Source organism: Oncorhynchus nerka, linkage group LG12 (genome assembly GCF_034236695.1).
Source record: "Oncorhynchus nerka isolate Pitt River linkage group LG12, Oner_Uvic_2.0, whole genome shotgun sequence".
In the NCBI taxonomy this organism is placed as follows: domain Eukaryota; kingdom Metazoa; phylum Chordata; class Actinopteri; order Salmoniformes; family Salmonidae; genus Oncorhynchus; species Oncorhynchus nerka.
Window position 1 is genome coordinate 47,493,393 of NC_088407.1, and position 21,851 is coordinate 47,515,243.

General features: G+C 40.7%; 1 protein-coding gene across 4 annotated transcripts in view; it reads right to left on the minus strand.

The window, feature by feature from the left end:
- Nucleotides 1-13,621: 13,621 nt before the first annotated feature.
- Nucleotides 13,622-21,851, minus strand: part of qkia (QKI, KH domain containing, RNA binding a) — a 93,416-nt gene continuing 85,186 nt past the window's right edge. For 3 of the 4 annotated variants that reach the window (XM_065025625.1, XM_029674991.2, XM_029674988.2), the window contains exons 7-8: nt 18,169-18,243; nt 13,622-17,144 (exon numbers count right to left, since the gene is read on the minus strand). In XM_065025625.1, coding sequence (XP_064881697.1) covers nt 17,128-17,144; nt 18,169-18,243 — 92 coding nt within the window. In that variant the 3' untranslated portion in view covers nt 13,622-17,127. Of the gene's footprint in view, nt 17,145-17,522; nt 18,244-21,851 lie in introns of those variants that run through there. The other variant, XM_029674990.2, reaches the window with a different exon arrangement.

Genomic DNA, 21,851 nt, shown 5'->3' on the forward strand with positions numbered 1-21,851 from the left:
AAGATTGAACTATTTGGCCTGAAAGCCAAGTGTCACGACTGTAGGAAACCTGGCACCCTTCCTACGGTGAAGCATGGTGGTGGTAGCATCATGCTGTGGGGATGTTATTCTGTGGCAGGGACTGGGAAACCAGTCAGGATTGATGGAAAGACGAACGGAGCAAAGTACAGAGAGATACATGATGAAAACCTGCTCCAGAGAAATCAGGACGTCAGACTGGGGTGAAGCTTCACCTTCCAACAGGACAATGACCACAGTCACACAGCCAAGACAATGCAAGAGTGGCTTGGGGATAAGTCTCTGAATGTCCTTGAGCGGCCCAGCCAGAGCCCGGACTTGAACCCGATCGAACATCTCTGAAGAGACCTGAAAATAGCTGTGCAGCGATGCTCCCCATCCAACCTGACAGAGCATGAGAGGATCTACAGAGAAGAATGGGAGAAACTCCCCAAATACAAGTGTGCCAAGCTTGTAGCATCATACACAAGAAGACTCGAGACTTTAACCACTGCCATAAGTTTTTTTTTTAAAGAACTGAGTAAAGGGTCTGAATACTTCTGTAAATGTGATATTTCATTTTATACATTTGCAACAATTAAAAAAAAAACATTTTGTTGCTTTGTCATTATGGGATATTGTGTGTATAGTAGATTTATGAGAGGAAAAAACAATTTAATCCATTTCAGAGTAAGGCTGTAACAAAATGTAGAAAGAGTTGAGGGGTCTGAATACTTGCCAAATGCTTTGTACAGTGCCTTCAAAAAGTATTCATACCCCTTGACTTATTCCACATTTTGTTGTGTTACAGCCTGAATTCAAAATGTATTATATATATATTTTTATTCACCCAACTACACACAATACTCCATAATGACAGTGAAAACATGTTTTGGATTTTTTAGTTAATAAAAAAAAAATGAAATACAGAAATATACTTTGTAGAAACACCTTTGGCAGCGATTACACTTAAGTCTTTCTGGGTAAGTCTCTAAGAGCTTTCCACACCTGGATTGCGCAACTTATTTGCCCATTATTCCTTTCCAAATTCTTCAAGCTCTCTCAGGTTGTTGATCATGGAAAACCAGTTGTTGATCATTGCTAGACAACCATTTTCAGGTCTTGCCATAAAAGTCAAAAGTGTAACTCGGCCTCTCAGGAACATTCACTGTCTTCTTGTTAAGCAACTAAAGTGTAGATTTGGCCTTGTGTTTTAGGTTGTCTTGCTGAAAAGGGGAATTAATCTCTGTGTCTGGGGAAAGCAGACTGAACCAGGTTTTCCTCTAGGAATTTGCCTGTGCATAGCTCCATTCAGTTTTGTTGTCATCCTGAAAAACTCCCCAGTCTTTAAAAATGACAAGCATACCCATGACATGATGCAGCGACCACTATGCTTGAAAATAGGAGGAGAAGTACTCAGAAATGTGTGGATTTTTGGGATTTGCCACAAACATAACACTTTGTATTCAGGACAAATGTAAATTGCTTTGCAGTATTATTTTCTTGCCTTGTTGCAGGCAGGACGCATGTCTTGAAATGTTTTATTATGTACACTTAGAAAAAAAGGGTTCTAAATGGGATCTTCGACTGTCCCAAACTTTTTCGGCTGTCCTCTGTGGAAAGGGTTATACATGGAACCAAAAATGATTCATTTTCATGTTAAACACTATTATTGCTATCCATGCAACTTATGTGACTTGATAAAGCAATAAAGAGGTTGAATAATTGACTCAAGACATTTCAACTTTGAATTTTTAATGAATTTGTAAACGTTTCAAAAAACATAATTCCACTTTGACATTAAGGGGTATTATGTTTAAGCCAGTAACAAAAAAATTATGTCTGTAACACAACAAAATGTGGAAAAGATGAAAGGACACATGTATGGCATACTGCATAAAGGAATAACAGACTGGTTAAATGATCTTCCATCTCCCCACTGCTACACCTATACCCCTTTTACAGTATCAGGCGAATCTGGGATGTTTCTACGTCCCACCACTGACTGAGAGACTCAAACTCCCCTTTCCGCTGTCCCCACCTTGAATTTCCAATAGGATGCCTGACGGGGCCCTGGAGAAAGAGTGAGCTGAGCCATGGCAATAGGATGGGGAGAAAGCCCTCAGCAGTCTTGGGTGAGAGAACTCTTAAACCACTTATTCCTCATTCCGTGTTGTAGGCCTACTGACCTTAAAACATTTTCCAAAAATAGGACTCAATCCAAAACTTCTTGCTTCCCTTGGTTTCCCTCAGGAACTTAGACAGTTTTACTTTAAAATATCTCCCACCTCACTGCTGTATGCTGAGTTGAGCAGTCTGACAAAGAGGCCTCTTCATCCTCCTCCCCCTCTGACTCCCCTTCCTCCTCCATTGGCATGGTAACCCCCCCCGCTCTGGATCTAGAGAGGGAGACAGCAGGCCGACCCATGCTGGCCATGTATTGCCTTGCCGATGCAACTAAGGTGTGTGTGTTTGTGCATGTGTGTTGCAGTGGGTGGGTATTTGTGTGTGCACAATTCACAGTAGACAGTTTTTGTTGAGATCTATATGTATTCCTTCTTTAATTTATTATTTTCATTTTCAGCTTGTACTCTGACACTTATCTGTGTTTGTATTGTCATGAAACATCAAAGTACATTCTTCACTCAGTATTTCATAACCTTGGAATATCTAAATGCTTCTCATCCTGTTCAGTAAAACACTTACTATCAACAATACATAATTGTTTGTTTTGTATACCCTGCATGCTCAATTCTGAAGTGTATACGAATACAGACATGTATTCAGCATCACTATGTCAAGGGAATATACTACTCCTAACAAATATCTACACACAGTCCATTTCAGGATGTTATGTATCCCTGGGAATAATCAGAATTCATCTAAACATAACAGTTTTGAAAACATAGCTGGTCCAAAAAAAAGTGGTCGCTTGGCACAACTGGGTTAAGTTGAGCCGCCTTGGGGTAAGTGGGTAGTGTTGTCCTGAGAGCAGCATGGTCCCCGGTGATTCAGTATTCGACGTCCATCCGTGTCTGAGGATGTTGGGAGATGGCGTTTAAACCAACCACTAAGGGAAACAGTGAGCGCTGTTACCTTCAATTATGTTTTTGGTTTTGCTAGGGCTTTGTGAACGGAGATGGTGGATGGGCGTAAGCATCCGATTCCAAATGCTGCAAGTTCAAATCGAGCGACAGAAAGTTGAGATTTTTGTTTTAAGCCCATCCCAGACCGTAACCTTAAAAAGTCAAGATTAAATGCCTAAACTTAACCTTAAAACACTTCTTAATGTAACGTTTGCAACAACTGGGAAACCAGTAGGATAAAGTAATCCCTCTCACCCCCCCCTCCCCCTGAAAAGATTTAGATGCACTACTGTTCCACTGGAGGTCATAAGGTGAATGCACCAATTTGTAAGTCGCTCTGGATAAGAGCGTCTGCTAAATGACTTAAATGTAAATGTAAACAACTTCGAAATTTGACGTTTGAAACATGGATGAACATCTAATTCTGACGTGTGACAAAGCTAGTTGCTGTGAGTGGGTGACGGTGCTGGTAGGTCAACGTTTAATTCATTAAATGGGGGTGTGGTATGTTATATATCTTAACATGTATGCCTTCATTCAGATATAGATCTATCTGTTCAATATTACTTACCCTTCCATTTCTTTACCAGTTGTCTGGGACTGGAGGTTGTTTCGATGTGCCAATTCGTAGGCAAGTTCAGGGCCGGCGTTATGGAAAGAGGGAGGTGTTAAAGTTCCAGGGTTCCGAGCTTGGTGACGAGCTTGGAAATGACTATGGTGTTGAAAGCTGAGCTATAATCTATGAACAGCATTCTCAGTTATTTCCCCTGTTGTCCAGGTGGGAGAGGGCAGTGTCAAGTGCAATTGAGATGGCGTCATCTGTGGATCTATTGGGGCGTTATGCGAATTGCAGTGGGTTCAGGGTGTCTTGGATGATGTGTGTCCCCAGCTAGCATATTTGGTTTCTTGGATGTTGTAGGAACGTCCAGTTTTGGTTTCCCAATGTTTCTTAAAACAAAGCCATAAGTTTCCTAGGAACATTCATTTAAGTCTATTCAAGCAGACCCCATTTCAAAGGAAACAAGCACTCATTAAGATCAGGTCTGGCCAATTAGTGGGCACGGCCCACACACCTGGACACACTAAACAAGATGGAGAATGGAGAGTTTTGTTGATGCTGCGAACGAAATGTATATAAGAACATGACTTTAAATACAACATTGAGGAAACGTTATGCTTAAGTCCTGAAGTTCCCACAGAAGAATGTTGTTTCTTTAAAAAAAAAAAATATTTTACCTTTATTTTACTAGGCAAGTCAGTTAAGAACAAATTCTTATTTTCAATGACGGCCTAGGAACAGTGGGTTAACTGCCTGTTCAGGGGCAGAACGACAGATTTGTACCTTGTCAGCTCGGGGATTTGAACTTGCAACCTTTCGGTTACTAGTCCAACGTTCTTAACGTTCTCCAAATGGTCTGAGAACATGACTTTAAATAGAACCATGAGGAAACACTTAAAAAAAACGTTACGCTGAAGTATTGAAATTCCCACAGAATATTGTTCTCGGAACAATTTGAGAACATTACTTTAAATAGAACCATGGAAATGTTATTTTGAAGTACTAAAATCCCCACCGACGAAACATATGGTTCTCAGAAGAGTATGTGCTATCTGGGCCATGACCACCCTTTCAAAGCACTTCATAATTACATATATGAGTGCTACATGGTGATAGTCATCTAGGCAGGTTACCTTGGAGTTCTTGGGAACAGGGACAATGGTGGTCAGCTTGAAACATGTTAGGATTACCAACTGGGACAAGGAGAGATTGAAAATGTCTGTGAAGACACTTGCCAGCTGGTCTGCGCATGCTCTGAAAACACTCCCTGGTATTCCGTCTGGCCTGGCACATCGGCCACGGGGAGTGAGATCACACAGTCATCTGAAACAGGGGCTTTCATGCAGGACTTGTTTTCCTCGACGCAAGCATAAAAGGCATTTAACTCATTTGGGAGTTATGCGTCACGGGGCATCTATGCACTTAATGAAGCCTGTGACTGATGTGGTAAACTCCTCAATTAACATATCCCAGTCTATACAAGCAAAACAGTCTTGTAGACTTGCGTCTGCTTTATCAGACCACTCTGGTCTTGAGCGTGTCACTGGTACTTTCTGTTTGAGCTTTAGTTTGTAAACAGGAAGCAGGAAGATAGTCATGGTCTTATTTGCCGAAAGGAGGACGGGGGCGGAACTTGTATGTGTTCAGTGGGTAGAATAAAAGTTAGCCCCACCCCTGTGGCGCAGGAGACGTGTTTGTAGAAGTGAAGTAGAACGGTTATGTCTCCCTGCTTTAAATCTCCACCCACCAAAAACGCTGCCTCTGGGTGTGCGTTCTCATGTTTATGGTCCCATACAGTATGGCACTCAACAAAGTGTTGTTGGCTTGTGGAGGGATGTAGACAGCCGTGATAATTATGGAGAAGAACTTAGTTGGTAGATAAAAAGGTCCGCAGCTTACCATGGGGTATTCTATATCAGGTGAACAAAAGCTCAAGATTTCCTTCACACTTGAAGCAGAGCACCAGTTGTTGTTTATGAAGAGGCACACACCTCCCCCTTTGGACTTGCCTGAGGCTGCTATGGTCCGATCGTGCCGCTGCATGGAGATACCACTGAGTTCTATCTTCATAGATTGAGCCAGCCAAGTTTCTGCAAGTCATATAATATTGCAGTTCTTCCAAGTCTCTCCGATAAGTGACTCTCGAACGAAGCTCATCCATCTTATTCTCGAGTGACTGGACCTTTTCCAATAAAACGTAGGGGAGTGCTGGTCTATTTTCTCCACGTCTCGGTCTCACAAGGAAGCCAGACTGTCTACCGCATCTACTCCTGTAGCGTTTTGGTAGCCCATAAAACAAAGGAACAGTGTCCGGTGTGAAGGGAACAGCTGAGTTGGAGTTGAAGTCGAAATTGAGGTTAGTAACTATTGATCTGATGTCCAAAAGCGCTTGGCAGTCATATGTAATAATAGTATTTCTGTACAAAAAAAGTAAAAGATAAACATGAAAAAAAGTTGGGTGGGAACTCATAAAATTTCGGCCTTCTCCGTCGGCGCCAGGCTTTTATAGTCCAGATGGCATGACTGGTCCAACGTTAAGCTATATTCGGAATAGGGTGTTATTTCCGACATGCCCCAAGTTGTTCTGTCTAGCGGCTAGTCTATCTTATGGCCTGGCCTAGCTGAAGTGTGAGCGATGGGACAGGTTTTTCCTCTGTTACTGGGTGTCGGCAACGTCAGCGGCTGAGCTCTCCGTGTTATCGTGTGTCTGTCTGCTGACTGCAGCAATGACTCAGAGGGACCCCGCCGCGCTACGTCGTGATTTAGCACGGGATGTAAATCTGACAGGAAAGATTTATCGGAGACAAAAGCGCATCTTAATGTTTACACCCGCTGCGCCAAGATTAATTACACCCAAAGAAGTACACATCCAGGGAAAATGTAGGGTTGGAAGGAAAACAAAAGGGTTGTACATCCACGCTAATGCGGAAACTAGGGCCTTTTCTAATTTGGGCAAAAGTCTGTCCTCTAACCTCTCTCCTCCTTTACCTGGAAACCAATAAGTGGTGGAGGAGTGTTCATTTGTTTTTATAATTGTATACATTTATTTTGGGATTCCGGCCTGTAAACTCCATTTGCCTGATGACGCGCAATTGGAGGAGTCATTTCATATAAGCACATTGTCGTTCACCTTCCCTCGCCGCCCCTTCTCGATTACCTTTGACCTCTTTCAAAAGGATGCCAGAGAGGACGGAGGACGCAGGAGTTGAGCAAATCCAATTGAGAAAAGGCTCATCTCCATCTCCTGCATTGGGCTGGTCTCATCTGAAGTAACTGAGCTTGATTAAAGTGTCGCTCCTGTGAGGGACAAAGCCCTCCACCCACCTGTTCGGGTTAACTATCGCTCACTAGTTAGCATTAGCACACAGTCGGCCTATCCTTTCTACAGCTACCCCAATCCGTCAACCCCTGGAACAATAAGTATTTGTGAGCAGACTCAACCCATGACGACATTGGATCATCATGGAAAACTGATTAACATAAGGGCTTTTTTAAAGTCTGTGTTCGCTGTTTGTCTTTGTAAATCGCTGTTGTTCCATCAACTGCTAACAGTAAAATGTGATTGTTTGATCGGTTAGCATTACCATCACATATAGGTGTCATTCAGAAGTGATGCATAAATAGATTGATCTTATCTGAAAATATAAATTGTATATTATTTACTCTAGCCATCACAAAGCAGTGGTATTTTTTAAAGGTTGGACAAAACAAAGCATGGTATTAATAAAGGAAGTAGGCTACATCTAAATGATACTTTTGGTCATGTAGTGTATGTGGACACCTGCTCGAACATCTCATTCCAAAATCATGGGTATTAATATGGAGTTGTCCTCCTTTTTTCAACTCTTCTGGGATGGCTTTCCACTAGGATGTTGGAACATTGCTGCGGGGACTTGCTTGCTTCCATTCAGTCACCAGAGCATTAGTGAGGTCGGCACTGACGTTGGGCGATTAGGCCTGGCTTGCAGTCGGCGTTCCAATTCATCACAAAGGTGTTCGATGGGGTTGAGGTCAGGGCTCTGTGCAGACCAGTTCTTCCACACCGATCTCATCAGACCATGCTGAAACAGGAAAGGGCCTTTTCCAAACTGTTGCCACAAAGTTGGAAGAATGTCATTGTATGCTGTAGCATTAAGATTTCCCTTCACTGGAACTAAGAGGCCTAGCCTCAACCATGAAAAACAGCCCCAGGCCATTATTCCTCCTACACCAAACTTTACAGTTGGCACTATGCATTGGGGCAGGTAGTGTTCTCCTGGCATCTGCCAAACACAGATTAGACCAGATGGTGAAGCGTGATTCATCACTCCAGAGAATGCGTTTCTACTGCTCAGAGTCTTAAGATCATCATGCACAATGTTGGCTGGAGTGGTGTAAAGCTAGCCGCCATTGTGCACGGTGATCTTAAATTTGTGTGCGTGCGGCTGCTCAGCCATAGAAACCCATGAGCTTGTGTGGCCTTCCACTTTGCGGCTGAGCCATTGATGCTTCCAGATGTTTCCACTTCACAATAACAGCACTTACAGTTGACCGGGGCAGCTCCAGCTGGGCAGAAATTTGACGAACTGACTTGTTGGAAAGGTGTCATCCTATGATGGTGCCACATTGAAAATCACTGAGCTCTTCAGTAAGGCCATTCTACGTCTATGGAGATTGCATGGCTGTGTGTTCGTCAGCAACGGGTGTGGCTGAAATAGACAAATCCACTAATTTGAAGGGGTGGCCACATACTTTTGTACATATAGTGTTTCACATACACATAAGTTACGTTACAGGCCGACATGATTCTGCGTGAGTGAAACTCATAGCTTTGACCGTTTTCTCAGTAACAATTGAAACACAGACCTACATACACACTCACTCCAGCTGCTAGATTGTGTCACAAGGCCCACGTTCCCAGAGAACTAGAGGGCTTCATTCATCAAACTGGACTTGAAACCCACAACAACTGTGTACTCAACAACTGTGAAACAACTCTCTCTCACAGCAAAAAAAACAAACAGCTGCACTGTTGATGAATGCCCCACATTCATTCCACAGAAACCGGGATCATCTGTCACTCTTGACACAACCCTTCCCCTCTACCCCCTTCCCTCTCTGATTGTACTCCCAGCTGGTCCCGACAACTGCTTCTTTGATGCATCTTTACCAGCAACCAACCCCCACCCCCCTTTCTGCAAGACACATAAGTCACTTCAACAAGCCCCGCCATGAGACAACTCCCCACTGCCCTATTAAAGAGCTCCATCTCCATCCTTTTCTACAGAGATTGCTTCTAGCTCTAATCCTTTAAATTTGGCCCGTATACATACTTACTTCCCATTGTCCATTTGTCCGAATGAGTCTAATTGAGTGGCCTTTAAAAAAAAAAGGTTTGGTCTAATGAAGGTTAAAAGGAACACCGCACTGTTTTAATTGACTTTACAATAGAACAAGGCTGCTGCCAGCATGATAAGCAGTGGCCCCTGATAACTTGCTAGCACATAGTAATGACTAATCAAAAGCCTCATGGGGACACACACCAACTCTAATATGTCAATGGGCTGTACTTGCAATGTTTCATAAAGGCGCTCAACACAATATGTTAATTACCCAGACAGGTAGAAATAGCATCATGAACTCCAAAGGCTTACGGCACATTTAGTCTAAATGCCCATCTCAATCAGTAGCAAGTGGGTTGCTATGCTTTTAGTCAGTGGTCAGGGTGGGATCACTGATTTATGTACCGATGATGATTAATTCATGGCACAGAAAATACAACTCAGTAAAATATATGTATGATTGGAATTGCCGTTGTGTTGGACTTGATAACTATCGAAAGTCGGGAACGAATTAGGGTTATGAGAAGATGAGTATCCATTTTTCGATGTTATATTCTGTCATGAAACACAAATCAGAAGAAAAGCCATTAAACCCGAGTCGCACCACACAGTAGAGGCAGCTAAAATGTAAAAACTACCCCGGTCGGAAAGGATTTTTGATCGATTGATTTGACCTTCAAAATGCCACCTATGGAACTTACTGTAAATTGACCCTTTCCAAATGTCAACACTTCCATTTCCAGACTTCTTGCTTCGAGAGATTATACTTTTGTATGTCATTTGTGTTCCTGTGTGCTAAACGTACCTTGAAACGCTGGCCCAGAATTCCAGGATGACATGGACAGAGCAGAAAGAAGGCAGACGGCCAGGTAGAGCAGTCAAAAAGGCCATTTGTAAATGCGGTACTTTATTGCACACATGACATCTTCCATTTTTGGTGTGAGCAACATAACTGCCAATACATGTTTTATATCCTACTTAGATTCCCATTATAGTCCTCAAAAACAAACTACTTCACAAAATCGTACATCACAAAACAAAATCTCAGATTTAGTGCACCCTTATTTGTCCAAGGAACATCTATGGTAGATCACTTTTAATTTTTTATATATTTTATTTTTTATTCTTAGTTTTCAATGCACAGTGGTGACAAACAAAACAGAAGAAAAAACTCCAGTGGGGCTGTCATTACAATTCTTGGTAGCATTGCCCTTTAATCCCAAATGCTACATCATTGAGACCACGTTAATTGGTTGACTTGCCATCGGAATGTAAAAAAAAAAAAGAAAAGATACTTGACAATACAGGCAAAAGCTAGTACTTAGATACCAGGTCTAACACAGGGCATTATAATTCAGACCACATATGACTACTTCCCTTCACAGCTATTATATGAATATTGTAGTCCAATTACATAACAGAGAAAGGGAAGGGTTAGAACGATGTAGGCCTTTACTTCGTACAAACTAATTGCAGCCATTAAAACATGATTTAAAGAGAAGGAGAAATATATTTTAAAAAACAAAATCGATAGTCAAATATTCTAGTTTAACAAATAAAAAAACAAAAAAAATAGCAATCTACAGTGTGCAGGAATTTCGTTTTTAGTGCTCAACAAAAAGGCATTGGGCTAGAGAGATAGTAGTAATTGGTACTTCAAAGTAGAAGTGCATACATACATACATACATAGGCACTTATTTCCAGGTGCAATCTGCCAGGCAGTGTTTGCAATGCATTGTGCACCAGACAAATAATATGCCACTTGCAAATTCTTTTCATCCGCTCAACTCCGGAAACAAGCCAATACAAGAGAAAAATAAAAGCATCACTTACACTTCAGACAGCATAAAGATACCCACAGCTAAAAGATGGATTCCAGTTATGGCATTTTATTTGTGGCACAGAGTAAGGTTCTAAGACCCAACACAAGAACTACTTAAACATTGCTCCTAATAGAAATATGCCACATTTTTTGATTGACAATCTCTTTACTCGCCTGTTTGGTATGCCGAAATTATGGAATTAGGTGGTTAATGCCGAAGTTGTTTGTGCAGAAACACTTTGAAATCTTGGAGGCAACAAAGTGGGTTAAAGTATAGTTATCAAAAGAGATTAATAAAGTTAATCTTGGCTCGTGTGTCAGTCTGAACATCTAAAATTAGTGAAGAGCACAAAAACAAGAGGAAAGAACTGCGGGAGAACACCCAGACAGAAATGAGACGTTAGTACTGTGCGTAGTCGGATTTCAAAGCGACAAATAAAAGCTAACACATATATTCCTGAAGAATTCATCAAATTTAACCCCAAAGTGTTTGCATTGTCAACACCTAAGATGACACTTTTGGGAAAAGGCAGAATACTTTGTATCAGCATTCCGGGTACTCCCTTCTAGTATTACGTCATGTCTGATCTAGTCTATGAATCTACAATTCACACTGGTAATACCCAACAATGGTCAAAAGGCACAATGACCCTAATAAAGCAAACTAATGAGTTTACCCTATGGAGAATGGCTGGTGCCGAGTGAAACAGCCCTATGCAAGCATTAGAATCAATAGAATAATTATAGTATAGAAACCCTGTTATTTTTATATTAATGCATAGCCTTTTCAAGGATTGAAAAGTGACTCTATGCATCAGATGACAGTCCAATTAAACAGTCGCATGCAGGAACAGTTCAGTTTGAATGGGTCGTAATAACACGTTTGAAGTTTTATGAATATGTGCATTAGTATCTCCTGCTCTACAGTGTGTATTTATAAATATATACACACAGTACATATAAATATATACACACACAGTAACAGTCAAAAGTCTGAACAACCCTACTCATTAAAGGGTTTCTTTATTTTTACAATTTTCTACATTGTAGAATAGTGAAGATATCAAGTGTGTGTTAAATAAAGTGTTAAATAAATATATATTTTACATTCAAGATTCTTCAAAGTAGCCACCCTTTGCACACTTGGCATTCTCTCAACCAGCTTCAACTGGAATGCTTTTCCAACAGTCTTGCAGGAGTTCCCACATATACTGAGCACTTGCTGGCTGCTTTTCCTTCGTTCTGTGGTCCAACTCACCCCAAACCATCTCAATTGGGTTGAGGTCAGGTGATTGTGGAGGCCAGATCTGATGCAGCACTCCACCACGCTCCTTGGTCAAATAGCCCTTACACAGCCTGGAGGTGTGTTGGGTCATTGTCCTGTTGGAAAACAAATGACAGTGGGACTAAGCACAAACCAGATGGGATGCCGTATAGCTGCAGAATGCAGTGGTAGCCATGCTGGTTAAGTGTGCCTTGAATTCTAAATGAGTCACCAGCAAAGCTCCATCACACCTCCTCCATGCTTCATGATGGGAACCACACATGCAGAGATCATCTGTTCACCTACTCAGCATCACAAATACATGGCGTTTGGAACCAAAAACCTCAAATTTGGACTCCTCAGATTTCCACCGGCCTAATGTCCATTGCTCATGTTTCTTGGCCCTTCTTATTGGTGTCATTTTGTGGTTTCTTTGCAGCAAATCGACAGCGAAGGCCTGATTCACGCAGTCTCTGAACAGTTGATGTTGAGATGCGTCTGTTACTGGAACTCTCAAGAATTTATTTGAGCTGCAATTTCTGAGGCTGGTTACTCCTCTGCAGCAGAGGCGACTCAGACTTCATTTCCTGTGGTGGTCCTCATGAGAGCCAGTTTCATCACAGTACTTGGTTTTTGCGACTGCGCTTGAAGAAACGGTCTTATTTTCCAGATGGACTGACCTTCATGACTGTTGTGTCTCTTGGCTTATTTGAGCTGTTCTTGCCATATTATGGCCCAAATAGGGCTCTCTTCTGTATCCCATCCTTACCTTGTCACAACATAACTGATTGGCTCAAATGCATTAAGGACATTTTTAGATTAATTTAAGGCACACCTGTTAATTTAAATGAATTCCAGGTGACTACCTCATTAAGCCGTCAAGGAAAAGGGTGGCTACTTTGAAGAATAAAAAAAAAAAATAGGTTTGTTTGACTTTTGGTTACTACATTATTCCATGAGTTTTTTCGTAGTTATTGTCGCCACCATTATTCTACGACGTAGAAATGAGTAATTATTATTTTTTAATCACTGGCAGGAGTAGCTGCGTCCAAACTTGACTGGTGCTGTATATCTCCATCGCCGATGTAGGGTGATCATTTTACAGACCACATTGGTAGTGAATCAGATGAGCGACTCCTTGACAAGGTATAGTACTGTATGAGCTGCCTACTAGGTTGGAGTTATACCTTTGTTTTGGACTCTAGTGTTTCACCTGCAGCCGGCCCTTCCAGTTACACCTACAGAAGGCAGCTCCCGGGGTTCTCCAACACCACAACAAGAGTAGCGATAAACAGAAAGGACGGACGAGACAGAGCAGCAGTGTTGGAATTGTGAGCATGAAGAGTATAGCAGGTGCACAGGTTCCAGTTAGACAGTGTTTTTTGGATGAGTATTCGCCTTGTGTATGTGCGTGCAGATATGAATGCTGCAGTGTACAAATATGCATGTGTGCACGTGTTGTGGCCAGACACCAGTTTTAATTGTGTTAGTCCGTGAACCAGACCAAGGTAGTACATTCATAAAACTGGTTAAAAACGCAAGACAACAAAAAAAAAAAATCAGCAAGTTAGTAAAATTCTTACTAAGAATGTTTTATTAAAATAAATGCCAAGGGGTTAATAAGAAAAATAACAGCATACACCATCAAAACTAAATGCAAGCATGTAAAAATACTTATGACAAGAAAAACAAATAAAGTCGCTAATGAGTTAAACAAGCTAGGATTTGGCAAGAAAACCAAATTTAACTCTAGTAAAGTCAACACTCCCCACTAGAGACAGATTTCAAGATGGGGGGGGTAAAAAACAAGTTGCAGTGGGCATCAAAAGAAAAAGTCAGAAAAAAGATTGTATAATATACATATAAAATGAGATTAGAAAAATACATTATAAACCTGTAACAATGGCTGTAAATTACATTATCATACATGTAGTAGGCAGGCCAGAGTGAATACGGTACAGTTCACCATACACATGGACTAAACCAACCTTACACGATGACACAGCGTAACATTGCAGAGGGAATATGTCTTAATACTGTCAAAATGCTGAATTGTCATCTCTTGCTCCACTTTAATATTGCATTTTTTTTTATAGAAGAATTCATAACACTGAAAACAAATGCATTAACATGTTCTGTGTGACAGCATGTATGAGAAAAATAAAGTGTCAGACTGCCAGGGAAGGTGAAATATTTAATAATCCATAATGTCTCGATTTTATATACTTTATTTTCTTTGTAATTAGATATACCCCGTTTAGTTTGAGTAACTGAAAACTGCTTAGTTGCGAAGTCAAATGTGTTAGCCATAAAGAGGTAAGGCCCCTTTTCTAGTCTGTATTCTGCACGTTGATCACTTCCAGAATTGGCACGGACGCACATTGTGGCGGGAACATTTGACTAAGACCTAGTAAAAAATAAACTTCACCCAGCTCTACTATCTGGAAAAAGCATCTTGGGGCTTGAAGTCATGACTTGGCTTCATTTCAGAACTGTAGTGGGAAAGCATTAGCATGTTTTTTAAATGTTTTTTTAAACAAATTGGTATACACGCAAATGCCTCTTCTCCTGTTACTCACTCATTTTATATGTCCCTCATTTATTTCGCATTAATAAGATGACCTGGCAGACTTCTGCATTGCTATTGGCAGTTTGTTCTTGGTAGAATAATCACAGTAACCAGAAATCAATGCAACAATAGCGATAACCTAATTCAAAACGAAGAGAAATAAGAAATACAACTTGTTCGGATGGCAGAGGGTATAAAATAATCATAAAACAAAAACCTTAACTTATACTTGGGAAGACGAACCATGGCACATATTTTAGCTGGTCATACGACTGCTATTCTTTTTGCATAGAATAACTTCAGTAGCTCAGCAATAATGACAGGAGCTACCCTGCGCAACACTTAAGAGCTCATCACAGAAGCCGTTCCTCTCTGCGCATTCCTCGTTGGTGCTGGATATTATCGAACAGAATGTTAACACTCGGAAAAAGAAACGACCGTCGATAAGGCACTTTTTCTATCTTCTCTGAATGTCTCTCCCTCGCTTCGTAACCCTTACATCCTTGCAACGTTTGTAGGTATGACTATTTTGGTCTTTATTTTCCTAGCCAATAATATCCAAAGTAACAGCATCTTCATCACCATCTTTTTTCTCTACACTATTTTTTGTTGCATTTTTTATATTTTGTAACTGCAAGTGAAGTATAAAAAGCTAAAATCGCCAAAAATATATTTCTCTTCTCCAGCACCCTGTAAAAGTATCCAATTGTGTTCTCTATCTTTAATATGCAATGACAGGTATCTACATATATAACAGGTATGTAAATAAAGCAATCTGAACAGGCAGGCATGGCTTTCACATCCTATTTTTTTCTTCTCTTGAGAAAGAATGAGAAACTGTCATGGGCTAAGGATCTGGACCATACCTTTATGGAGACACATTGTGGATGTGCTAATTGGGGGACTTCAAAATGGTATGGTGAGAGTTAGCAATAAATACACCCCCCCCCCTCCCCAAATCAAATAGATTCTTATTTGCATGAGAGCAAGTATCATGACCCCATAAAGAATTGATTGGTATCAAATTTGAAAGAGATTAAAGAAAACTACAAAATATTCTAGCAAAGAGAATTGGCCAAATGCTGATACACAATATGAAAATGGGTTTTTGGCAGGGGTGTAAATATAACCAAAAATAAAAAGGCAAAATCAAACAAAGAAAAATCGAAAACAAAATGTATATTTACAAAACTTCACTATAAAGGACCCCCCCCCACCACCAGAAGCCCTCTTTAGTGTCAATCGGCTTTTTCTCTTCATGGGGAACTAGAGCTTTGTGTGATAAACAACCTTGATCTTTTTTGATTGGCTGTCAACTCGCACTTAAACATGCACGAAATCACATCCTTTCAAGCTCTAAAATTACAGCACGCTCTCTGCAGTTAGATACATATTTATATAGATATAATTCAACTGGAACCCCTTTGGCTAATTACACAAAACACACTTAATACTTTTTTTTGTCTTTTAGATCACAGCTCGTATAATTCGATGGGATTCTCCAAATGCATCAGGCACTGTACATACACTTGGAAGTGTAGAGGAGCATAGTTAAGGTCAGTAGCTAGTCAACTATATATCCATTGCTCCACTGTGCCCTAACCCTCAACACATCCTACTTTCATTATAGTAATAAAAAAGCTCTCCTCATCCCAATTCCTCCCCAGCACCACTCCTAGCTTCCGCTAACTGCCCATGATAGGCCTGCCACCACAAAAGCGGCATTTTGAGTTCTTACAACCTGCTTCGTCTGGCTAGTTCTTCAGAGCTAATAAGTGTATTAACGAGAAAACAAAATCAGGTAAAAACCAAATAAACAAAATTATAATAAGCTCAATTCGCAATCAATGTAGGCATGCTTTTAACAGACAGCTGTTCAGGGCACACCCAGAATGTGTCAGCATACCATTAAGTCTCAGTTTCAAAATACAGGACTACGTGAACAAGTTGGAGTGTAGCTTCTCTTTCCTTTCATTTCTTTCATTGCCAGCAAGTAGGTGTGGAATGGGTGGGTGGGGTTAAGGAAATAAGGGACTTGGCATTGCATGTTGGATGGAGAATGAGGCCATGTTTTGGAGAGACAGCCTGGGTTCAGTTCCCATTTAGCGTCGTTTAGTGAATAGTAGTGAGATCACCGAATCAGAGCAGGTATGGGTGGGGTTGTGGACACGGAGGGTGGGATCTTTATTGCTATATAAATTCAGTGCAGATTCATTAGTAACAATACATACACATCCACCCAGTTTGTGATTCATGAAGAAAAATAAATGGGAATTCAACTCAATGAACAGAAAGAAATAAAAACCAACTGTTGGGTTTGTATGATAGATATTGTGTTAAAAACCAAATGGTTTTTATCAAAAACATGTTAGGGTAACTGTACGGACAGGAGCCCCTCTCACTGCATCCGAGAAGCTAGCAAAAGGCAATTACCAGTTAACTGATCAGCAGGCAGGCTTGGGGCGGCTCGTCATTGGGTGAAGAGTTCAGAGGTCAGAAGGTCATGTGTTAGTTGCCGGTGGCGGCTAGGTGGTTAGAAACAAAAAACAAAAGAAAAAAAAAAGATAGAAAGGATATTAGTGTCAGCAAGAAGAGACTAATGACATCATTTTAACAATAAAATGAATGCAATCTTTTATTCCCCCTAATTTCCCGCCAAGAAACCCAGCTAATGTTGTTATAATCATGACGTTGTTACATCATGATCACAACTACTAAGCCCCCAACCTAAATCAAAACGCAACATTGCCCCCAGTCCCCACAAACAGAAGCAAAGAAAACGTACGCTTACAAAGTAAACAAATAAAGTGTTTTAGTTTTCGCGGTTGGAATGCAAGTTAAACAGTGTGATTAGTGGTAAGAAGACTTAACACTAGTTTATGTAATGAATCGATGAATCACTGTTTCCGATCCCTTCTCTTTATTTATATACAGCAGCCATAAACACATTTGTTATATAAAAATAATAATATAAAATTACAGTACCTCGTGTACAGCTGAAATTGTATTTTTTAAATGTTATTTCAATACTTAAAATACACCGGAGAAAGAATGTAAACTAGCTTAGATTAAGTAGGTCAGTGTTACATAAACAAGACAAATCAAGACAATTCTAGAGGGAAAAAATGGTGCATGGTAGCAACGAGGCTACTTCTAGTGTTGTCTACTTTTCCCAGTTACCGTTTAGTCACTTTCCACTGTTCCTCACAAGTAGAACATAAATTGTTATGTATGAACAAGTCTGACCTATTTTAGGATCTAATCTCAGAGGAATTAAATGTAGCTTGAACACTGCGTGTACTACCTGTTCTGTCACCAAGGGTCACAGTTCATGTAAACCAAAGCAATCAAGATCGCTTTTGCCTGAGCATTGAAATAGTTATGGAGTACTGTGAGAACTATGTAAACAATGTGCATACCACAGTCAACCATTTAGGTGGTGTGTGTGTACGTGTAGAAAGGAAGGTGGTGAAAAAAAGAGAAAAAACCCTCAAATTTCCGGCAATGCAATCAACAGTCAAAGTTAAGTATCTTAGAGACTAAACTAACCTCTGTCTGCGGTCACAATCCTTTGGTAAGGACGGACCCGCGAGTCATGCCGTCTCACTTTAGTAGCCATTGCACCTAGATTGCAACAGGTCCACAAGGTTAGAAAACATTCACTTCAGGAAGGGAAAACAAGTCTTACAGTAACACATATACATAAAATATACAGACATGTATAAAAAAATACATTTGCTTTAACTTGATATCTATAAAAGTACAACTTAGGTAATACAATTCCATAGCACACAGTGTTAGAGGATTCTTTGAAACCGGCAGGCAGGGGGACAGGGGACTAAGGCTATCTAGAAGATAAACATGGCCCAGGAGGTAGATTGAGAAAAATTGAGTGATTTTTGTCAGGTGTGAAAATCCAAAGCAGCTCAGATCCTAACTGGATAGTGCTAGACACTACCTGGCTCTCTCACGTCACAAATGAAGACAGACCTTTCAATTATCCTAGTGCATGGTTGGTCTGGATATCATACATGGAAATATAGTAAACTACTATGTCTCAGTAAGGTTGTTGTATGGTTGCATAGGAACTGTGACCGTGCTTAGAGATCATTTTGTGTGTGAAAGGTAAATCCTTATGTTGCTCTAAAAGCCTAGCTAGAGCGAGGTGCAGTCAGCAAAACACAATTTCAGAACTCAGGGGTCGTATTTCTTGGGCTTTTATCTGACTGTCAATATTTCTGATTTAGTTTGAGCCGGGGAAAGATGGCCTCCCAGATTTCAGGGGCGAGAGAGAAACAGCGTGATGCTGGGGTGGCCATATTTCTCTGCTCTTCATTGCCCAGACAGTGTTTAAAGAGTTTTGTGACAGAGGCCTTCATTGGCTAAATGTTGGCCGTCTCCACAGAATGGGTCACCATGACAACCACCTGGGCATCCAGTCAAATCGCATACTACTAAACGCTCTTAGCTGCAGTCATCAAGTGAACACTAAAGGAGACTTAACTCAGAATGTTATCTCTAGGATCAGAAGGCTTGGGGAGGTTTCGATGCTGGAATGGACCAGTGATGGTTACATCACATTTGAAAACAGCCAAACAGCCCTGGCAGGTAGGAAAACGGCAATGGTTCACAGGGATGGTTGATGACTATGCCAGCCCGCCCACATTCCAATCTGTAGCACCAGATGTTCTGAGGTTTCCTAACGCTAAGGCCTGAGCAGCGCTTGTAGAGAGAATTGGTGGTGTTCCAATGGGTCTCCTTTGAAGGCACCGATCAATACGGCAAGTAAATAAAAACACACTAAGCTGCTGTGCCCTCCAAGTTAAAGAGAGAAAAGCCAGTAGGCTCTGTCCTATACAACAGCTCCCAGAGACATCCCACAAACGCACCGACACAGGTCAGCTAACATGGCAGTACTGTGATGTCAGGATCATCACCTAATTTACCCCTTATAGTCGAATTTAAGATGCATTAAAAATCCAACAAAATCAGTCAGTTGAAGCGGAATATATTTTTCGGCATTAAATACGTCGCACTTCCGCATCAGCCAGTGTCACACTTCCGCATCTGTGGTGAAAAGTGGCAGAGCTGGAAAAGGTGTGTGTCAGACCATGAGACATCCCGAAAATAAGTGTTCTTACACACGTCTGTAGCTTCCGAATGGTTTGACTATTATGATCACTATGGAAAGGGGAGAGATGATACATTTTGCTTTACGACCTCCACAATTGTCACGGGACTCGTCTGAAGTTAACCGGTACCAGTTTTTATTTTTATTAATGGAAGTATGAAGGTATTTTTTAATTTAGGGCAGACAATTTATTATACTTTTTTGGACTCTCCTTTTTGCCATTTATGAAAGTGTTATTTCCATGGACTTTAGTAGTAAAGGGCAAAATCAATATTTTATCAAATAATTAAATTGATACCTAAACGGGGTCCTGAAATCCTAAATCAAATAGCTAAATAATCCATGGTATGACCATCTTAAAATAATTCCAGATGTCAGTTTAGCATCTCCCCCGACGTCTTAGATTAATGAATTAAGGCAGCGGCACAAACGGGAAAGTCCTCTGTCGAAACTCAATGAGGTATGCTGTGGCACACTCATTATTTGGACGAATTCAGAGTTTAACGGCCTCCATAAAATATGACTTCAGGAAACTAGGCGTATGTCGCACGTCACTACTTCACAGGAGAGGCATTTTAACGTCAACTAAAATACTTGGGCAGAAATGCATTCTGGGGAATGTGAACTTTCACGTGCCTTATATATATATATATATTTTTTTTTAATTGTTAAATTACGAGGCCAGTTGGTTTAGCCACGGAAAGAGAGGAACCTTCCCGCTAGAGATGGGCTGAATATGCCGGGAGATTAGTTTGGATTGGTCTGCCATGTAACATACTTCGGTTTATAACATGAGCAGCTCGGTATGTGTTGATAGTACTTTCTACCCTGCCCTTTTTGAAATGTACAATGTTAGCCATCGATAACTACAAAAGTTGCTACTTCTCAACTTTGATGCCATGAATTTAGCAGGCGCTATCGACAGATTAGTTGGAAAAAAATGATTATCTACTTCCTGCACATGCCACGGTCAGTGCGAACTGGAGTGACTGGACAACACTGGCCAAACAGCTAGAAACAAGTTAAATGGTTCGTCTGCCGTGAAGCGTTCATCCATGTATACGGGTAAGAGTCTAGCTAGATTCTGATAAGTTTCTAATTTGGTCTGAAAGTCGTTTATTGAAAAATGTGATCTGTGTAGTAATATTATTCTAATCAGAAATCCACGTGCATTCTTAGTTATTGCCTAATGTTCGCTAGCTAACATCAAACCTGGTAAGCTACCTGTAGATTCATACTACAGCTATGATAATGTTTGTATTGGTTGGTAGTTTGAGTTGGGATTATAGCTGTTCATTGTATAGCCAGCTAGCGAGAGAGGTGTGTGTGTGTGTATATGTATATATGTATATATATATATACACACACATACATACATACATACATACATACACACACACATATATACATATATACACACACACACTTTGCCAGATGTGTGCATTACATGACCCATCAAGTTAGCCAGGTGTATCTGGGGGTGATTACAGCCACCAATTGTACTTCATGAACATGTCTAGACAATAGTGACCCATTTACTTAGCGAGATGTAGCTGGGGGTTGGTCATAGCATTTCCTTCACATGACCCATCAATTTAGACAAATCTAACAATTAAAAACAATTAAAAATATTTTGTATCTGAATTGTCGATTAAGGCAGCCCCCCGCACCTCCGATTCAGATGGGTTGGGTTAAATGCGGAAGACATTTCAGTTGTACAACTGACTAGGTATCCCGTTTATTTTTTATAATATTGTTACTTGTAACCATTTCACTAATGTTTACACCTGTATCCTGTGCATGTGACAAAATCAACATTGATATAGTGTGTGTTTACCACACATGGTAATGTGAAGAACATTACCTGCACCAAAGTCAGATTAGTATATAGGCCAAGGACTAGTTAGTGTATTTCTACCTGCACTTTTCCCTTATTGTAGGCTACTACTTTCATCACTGTCTTGAAATCTTTGGTTGTTTACTAAAACTAAATCACTCTGTTTAGCTAATGCCTCAAGTAAATCCCTAAAAGAGATGTGTGGTGCTAAGACTTAAGAGGGTGTGAACAACACTGCATGGGTGTAGACAAAGAGCTCTCCAG